Genomic DNA, 7,850 nt, shown 5'->3' on the forward strand with positions numbered 1-7,850 from the left:
AAAAAAAAAAAAAACCTATGTAAACAATCCAAATTATGAAGGAATTTTAGAAGCATTACATGCATGGGCCAAAAGTATATCACAAGTTTAACCTACATTAGAGTTCCCCTTCATATAGTACCAGCATATTTCATTACTAATCTTTAGAAGTAGTTTTGCTTTGTAGTTTGCTTTGCTCTCTGATAGCTGTGTTTCCATGGAGGATGTCCTGGCAAATTTTCTGTTGCCTTTTACTGTTAAAATTTATTTTCTCCTTATAGCTCATCCTCTGTATCCTTATTTGTTTCTTTATTTCAGCTTTGAACCTCTGTGAAATCATATTTCTGTGCTTTTTTATCATTCGAGTACAATTTCAAGGGCTTTAAAATAAAAATTACAGTTTAATGCCACATTGCCATATTCTTTCTCTGGGGAAGAAAGAATTGAATTGGGACATTTAATACCCCTTTTTTATTATTATTAAAACATCCAGCTGTATTTTTTCTTACAACATCCTAGCTCTTCTCCAATCAGTTGACTTGCAACCACCTACCAAATTGCATTTGGTACCATATCCACTGCAGCATGAGGTAGATCCCCAGCCAGGGAGCTGACCCACGTGGTGTGGCAGACCCCTCCTGACCCTAATTAATTGTTTTGAAAAGAAAGGACACAGAACAGATGGTTTCTTTCGATCTTGAACAATCTAGTACTATAATTCTACAGAGTATATAATTTTCACCCATATTTTAAAGTAACGTTCCGTTATTTTCTTTCTCGGTTTCTTTGAACAATCATGCTTAGCTTTAGATTGAATATATGATATTTGATCAACCTAGGATTTTCATAATCTGCTTCTTAGTGAATATTGATATAGGTCTTTATTTTACCATGAAACTTTTCATAGGTACTTTAATCTGAAAATGTATATCTTCATGCTATTTATAACAACTTTCTTTCAACTTCCAAGTTCTCTCTCTGTAATTTCTCTTAAATGAATTTTGTTACCCAAGGACTTCTTAGAACCTAGATTGAGACATTATTTTCTAATTTTATCTTGCCTACTGTACTTTATTAATTAATTTTATTTTGGAGAATCATATTTTAAAGATCCATGAATTTTTTTCAGTAGTATTCTTTTTTTAAAAAAAGATTTATTTATTTATGCACACAGAACTGAGGTACAGGCCAGAGGTGCAGGGGTGGTGAGATGATTCACCAGAGACAGTGAGGAGCAGAACAGGCAGTTTGATGAAATACACTGCTGAGGGGAGCAGCGGGAGAGACAAGCACCGCATGGGTCACCACCGGGTGGGAAACCAACTCAAGGTTAAGCAGCTGCAGCTGGCTTCTCAGTGCTGTGTTTTAACCTGTTGCGCCACCATGGAGGGCCCTTCAATATTATTCATGATAGCCCCTAACTCAATGCATTGGATGCAGTGATTTTTAGCTCCCTGGGGATATTAACTCTAGGGTTTGAATTTGCTTTTTATGTCCTTCCTTGTGTTTATTTCCTTTGTTTACTTATTATGGTCTCTAATCAGTACAAGAGGATTATATTAAATATTTCTTGGTGACCCTTGACTATTGGTTCATGCTTACTTATTTTTATTAAGGTAACATTGATTGATTAAGGTAATCTTTTATGCAATTCAGAGGCCTCAGATCACACTTCTTCAGATGTGCATCACACACCATACCCACCACCAAGTCACCCAGAGACCTCTACAGCTTGTTTAAGAATGAAGCTAAACAGAAATGATTAGAAATTCTCCATGCAGGGAAAAGCTGAGCGGAGGGAATATTAGGACTAGAGGGAGATGAGAGTTGTCAGTTGATCAACTTCAGCAAGGGTAACTAGGCAACAAGACAGATTTCTTACTGAGATTCCTCCAAATATCAGCATGTCAAGCATCCTCTCAGTTTCTTTAGAAAAAATTTCATTGATCGTCCTGTAGGTGGTGGATACCTGAGAAGCAGCCTTTTGGGAGGTGGGTAACTGGTCACTGGGGCTCAATATCCAGCATAAAAATTTCACTTGCTTCCCTTTTCAATCCAGCAGCTGACTCCTTCCTGACCTTTCTAAATTGAGAACTAACCTGATATCGCCTGACTTCTGCACCACTAAAAGAGTACTTACTTCCCTTTGTGCTCCAGAAGGGAACAAGATCTGGGAATTTATTTCTTACATGATATTGCTAAAGAACAGGTTTTTTTTATTATTATTATAACAGTTTATTTTTATATCATTTTGTGCATTTTTTCCCCATCTCAATTGTAATCCCCGCGGGTTTCCCATCACCAAGTCACCCCTGTGCCATCACCATAATCCCGTGCACTTCCCTCCCCACCCCCCCATTTTTGATCCCATTCCCCACTCAACCCCCACAAAATGTCTCTAGTAGACGGCTGTTCATTATTGCTAAAGAACAGTTTTTAACCCCATCATCTTCACAGCATTTGATGCTTCTATCTACAGAACATTCCTAAGACCCCAGCTTCTTTCCTATAGTATTCCTCCTGTAGAAAATGTCATTTGTCTCTTTATTTGTAAATTAGTTTCAAATCCTCTCTTCTAATTGCTAACTTCCAAAGACAGTTAATACCTTTCACCTGCTTTTAGCTACTCCCTTTGTCTCCCCATCCTACACGTTTCTATGTAATGGGTTCCTATCAATTGTATCCCATTATCAATAAAGCTACACAGACCTTTGATATGTCTGCTATTAATTCAGAAAACAAGTACAAAATTTTAAATAACATAATTAAAAAGAAAATTGCAAGTTCTTTAAGGACACGCGCGTCCTCTTTGACCCATCGCACCTACTTGAGCAAGAGGAAGTTAAGGGCTGCTAAGTTAGAACTTCATTTGTACTAGGAGAAACTTACAGGCTAAATGTCACTTAAAACAATTAATATACAAGTGTTTGCTTCAGAACTAGAACAAAGGATTTCTCACTTACTGTGATAGGACCGCTTTCCGGAGGTATTTCCAGTAAATTTGACCAGATTCTTCTCCCACTCATTCTTCTATTTGTTTTTATTTAGGATAAAAAAAGAACATTTTGTTTAGTCTTTTTCTTTTACAGACATGTGTATGGGTGGATATGGAAAAGGGGTTCATTTTCCACCACTCACGTGGGTTCAAGTGGCTTGGAAACCCATTCACGTGTCCTGCCAGACCACAGCCTATGCCCCACAGAGCACGATGCTGACTTTTTTCCACATATCCAATACCAGATAAGTGCATGATGTGTTAAAGATGTTCAGGGTAAACTGTTCTAAGGGACAGCAGTGGAAGGAGAAGGGCACATTTTTTCAACAATCTGTTGTTTGTCCCTTTTACCACAATTTGGCTTCGTTAGTGCCTGACATTGAGGGGCTCAACAGATGGAGGAATGTGGTTTTAAGTTCGCTGAGTTAATTGTACTTTTCTCTACTCACGGCCCTCAGATTTGGATATTGGAGATGCCTGGACCTTTCATCTAAATAAACAGACCCAGTTGTTGCTGGAGGAGCATATCTAAGTGATGTCTGTCTAAGAAATAGATCCATCCTCACCGCGCCAATTTCACCACAAAATCCTGTATATACAGTAATTTTCACTAGGGGTTTAGCATATTTCAAGATCTGGACTCTGTATTATATAATTCCTTCTGTAAGAGTCAGTAAACAAAGATCTTTTCAAGAAAATTTATAACAAAATTTAATCAAAGGAACATTCTTGGACTTATAATTAAAATTCCAAAAGAACCACAAATTCAGCTGTTCCTGCCTCGGCCCCAATCCTACCATAAAAGTATCACCAAGTAGTAGCAAGCAAAAGGAAAGGAGAAAAAAATATATTAGATGACTTTATATGTTTATAAGTAATTTCTTTTTTGTTACAATCATTTTAAAGGATGTGGAAAATAAGCACACCATCTGCTATTAAATATTTTGATTAGCTTTTATGAAAATCACACAGGAATTTTGTTTTTGTTTTTTTTTTAGTGCATTAGGGGAAGAGGAAGAGTCTGGCATTTGTTTGATATCTACTTAAGGTCTTTATGTAGGTTTTCTTTGTACCTTTTTATAGATTATCTCATTTAATCTTCATAGCAACCCAGCAGGAGAGTTACATTTGAGCTATTTTATAGATCACAAAACTGAGACCTGGTTTCCAAAGTAACTCAACACAGGCTCTAACCAGGATTTGAACCCCAGTATTTTTGAGTTTGAGTTATATGAGGGACATCAGGATATAGAAATAAAAAGCCTCTATTTTACACCAAGTTGTCAGCATTCAAATCTTGACTAAACCATTCCTAAATGAAGTGTGTCAGCATTCTTTGCTTTCATTTTCCCATCAATAAAATTAAGATGATCAAAATAATCTCACAGGACTTTTGTGGAAATTAATGAAGGAAGATCTGCAAAGCTTTTAACTCTGCAAGAAGTTCTCCCTACTTATTAGCTATTATTATAGTTTATATCAACTCCTAGAAAGTGGTTTTCTTATTATTTCTAATATACAAAAAAAAATTTCATATATAATTCAAACAATAGGAATACAGTCATCTTCCAAACATTCCTTTACATGTAATAAAAATTCAACTTATCTGTGCATTCAACCAAATTGGAGACTCAAAATAAACTCAGTCATCTTGTTAACTTATATACCACAAAGGATTTCTTATATCTCTTTCCTGAAATTTCAATTATTTTCACTGGATCCTGACACTCATATTTCTGACATTTTAATATTTGAGGCATAAGACCTAGTGAGGAAGTTCAGTTGACATTGTATCATTGATAGAAAACACTTTTAGTTATTCATATTAAGAAGATTAAAATCAGGAGGAGGGAGGAGTGTGAGGGGCTATGGTGATGACAGGTGGGGAAGTGAACACTGTTGTAAAATGAACAATAATGTAAATATATATATATATATATATATATATAAAGGTAAAAAGCTCTGTCCTAAGGCATTTAAAAAGAAGACTAAAAATCACACAAACCAAATCTTAAACTTAGGAAGAAATTGGTAGGCAAGAGTCAATGAAGTTAAGTTCATCTTCTTAAATACTTCTTTTCTTTGCTTAATGCTTGATTCTAAATGATTTCACATATGCTTTCAAAAATCTGATCTACTTGACATTATTGTCTTTTTTTTTTTTTTTTGCTTGATTACTTCTAGTAAGGAAGAGCTCATTGCTTTGGGGTGGGAAGGATTGGAGAAATTAATGTTTGATTAATGTTAGTCTTTTGGGAATTTTAAAGAAAATAAATCTTTATGAATTCTGTCCCTTCCTTGAATACTTTCTTGAAATTAATTAAATTGATCAAACACTTACATTCTTTAGATTATGTTTTCAACCAATAGAGTGAAACTGTACATAAAGCTTTCGGGTTCTCAAGTATTGGGCATAATCTGTTTTCATTCAATCTTAAGGTTAACAATAGGCAGTCAGGCTACAGCAGGTTACCCCTGAGATGGCACCAGTCCTCCAACCAGGACTGGGGTCTCAGACTTAGGTCAAAGCCCCTGGCTTCACCTAACCTCTCCCCACTCACCAGCTGCACCCCTCAGCAATGTATTTCAATAGATCGCCTGTTCTCTTCCCCACTCTGTCTCTGGTGAATCCTCTCACTTCCGTACCTCTGACCTGTACCCCAGTTCGTGTGTGCATAAATAAATAAATCTTTAAAAACAAACAAACATGGTGCTCCCAGTTAAGTCAGGGAAACATTCCCTGGTGTTTACCAGGACCTGCGTCCCCACAGACAACTCTTGCGTCTCTACCAATGTGGACTAAGTGGAAGAAGGAAGAGTCTTGAATCCAGCTTATGCCCCTAGATGAGATGCCTCGTTAGACAGATTGTAGCTGTTGACCCCGACTTCTATAGTGAGGCAATGCTAGGGAAGACAAACCAAGAGTACTGTGACTGGATCAAAAGGGATGCTGCTTGGAGGGAAGCTACTAAGATACAGATGTTGTTTTAATTTTATCAGTGCAATATCTGTGCAGTGTATAACCAGGCAGTGAGAATCGACCCGTTCAGGGAAGACGCAGGCTATATCTAAAAGATCCTGCCTATCTACGATGGCATCCACTGTGACCCTGCAGCGCCACTTTCCTGGCCCAGACACCCCTCCCCTGGCCATCTTCTCCTCTAACGATGACAGGTTCTTGTACAAGCACTGGACATAGCAGAAGCAAACAGAGACAGTACGCTGGTGTCAACTGCTTTACCCTGCGATGCTCTGTGTGCCAGAGGGCTTAACTCAACACGCCGGACCACGCCAAGCATACAGGCAGCACAACTCGGGAGAATGCGATCTATGCACCAGAGGACTGAAGCCGACTACCTCACAGATCCCCAAGGCTCTGTGGTTTCCAAGGAGCTATGTCTACAAGTGAAGAAATAGCACCCTTTGTATTTAAAATCACTAAGACACCAAAATACCTTGTTAAGTTAAAATAAGTGTGCAAGTTTACAGATCTTTTTCTAGAAACAGTGGAGATCTGTGCCCTCTTTCTACTGTAGAACACAAGAGGTGGTCCTTGCTACCCGGGGGGACAACCCTGAAGATTGCGTTTTAGTGTCATGAACTAGCTCCCAACAACATTCACTTCTAGAAAAAAAGCAACTTTGTATTTGGGGTAATGCAAAAAGCCTGCTGTGAGGCCACCAGACAGAAACCATGGTGTCCCTTGTAATTGAAACTTTTTAAAAAACTGAGTTGATAGTTTCTAAATTATGAAATTATTCCTCCAGTGAAGAAATCAGAATTGTCAATAACAATAATAATGTGGTCAATGGGACAATGTAATAAATGGCATGATAACTAGGAAAAATTAAAGAAAACAAAAAGCAGCGCTTTTAAATAATTTTCTGCTAACAAATGTCCTTACATTTACATATATTTTTCTTATGGGATTAAAGTAAATTAGATGTACTCATAAAATACATGTTCTGTTAGTTTTTAAAATGGTTTAAGGAAAGCAAGACTAAACAAAATATTTCTATTATAATTCTACTTTCATAAAATGTCTTTTATAAAGTTTAAAAGAACAATAAATTATTTACATTATACAATGTAAATAGACATGGCATGTGTGTGCTTCCAGAAATTGATAGCCCATCTGGATGAAAAATATGAATACACAGAGAAACGTTTTGATGAAAGGAGTTGCTGAGGGAGGGGATGGACTTTATACAACAATGAAACAGAATCAAAAAGAGCCAGGACTGGTAAAACTTCAAAACTCATCTTTGACTCTCTTCTTCCACCTCTCCCACAAACACCATTTCCTCATATCCAAAATAGCCCATGGAAAAATACCCAAGATTCTGTGTCTCACAATGGAGGTGGGTGCCATTAAAATTCAGTATAAGAGAATCTTGATTAAATATTTGTGCTCAAAGATATCCCATTATTCCTTACACAACATTTGTACCAACAAATTTTAAGTGATAAAGCACTGAGGACACCAGGAAATTATAACATTATGTATTTCTTCATGGTGCCTAGAAGAACTGAAAATAGTGGCTATCAGTTATTTAGTACATATTCATCAGTCTCTCGGTTTCATTAAATCAGTTCTCAGTTGGGCAATAAGATGATTGTATTCTCCTTTGGAAATAAAACAACTATGCTTAAAGATAACTATACAACTACCAATGACTCAACTAGGAGCAAAACAAGAATTCAAATCTGTGGATATAAAAGCAAATCCCATCCATTTTTTATTATAAATGATTGTGATTAATACCTTTAGAAATCTCTAAAGAGAGAGGTGTGCTTGCTTGACTCAAGGAGAGATTGGGTGAAAATATATATGAGGATTTCATTTTATTTAGCTGGTTTGAAGTGTCCTAAACCA

The 7,850-nt window shown here is 36.8% G+C and overlaps 1 protein-coding gene across 1 annotated transcript in view; it reads left to right on the forward strand.

Annotated features, from left to right (window-relative positions):
• YOD1 (YOD1 deubiquitinase) overlaps positions 1 to 6,246 on the forward strand; it is a 120,582-nt gene extending 114,336 nt beyond the window's left edge. Inside the window, 6 exon segments of the mRNA XM_012730783.1 lie at positions 5,681 to 5,716; positions 5,718 to 5,814; positions 5,817 to 6,084; positions 6,086 to 6,144; positions 6,147 to 6,176; positions 6,179 to 6,246. Coding sequence (XP_012586237.1) covers positions 5,681 to 5,716; positions 5,718 to 5,814; positions 5,817 to 6,084; positions 6,086 to 6,144; positions 6,147 to 6,176; positions 6,179 to 6,246 — 558 coding nt within the window.
• Positions 6,247 to 7,850: the final 1,604 nt, after the last annotated feature.

Source organism: Condylura cristata, unplaced genomic scaffold, assembly GCF_000260355.1.
Source record: "Condylura cristata isolate star-nosed mole 26May11 unplaced genomic scaffold, ConCri1.0 scaffold00001, whole genome shotgun sequence".
NCBI lineage: Eukaryota > Metazoa > Chordata > Mammalia > Eulipotyphla > Talpidae > Condylura > Condylura cristata.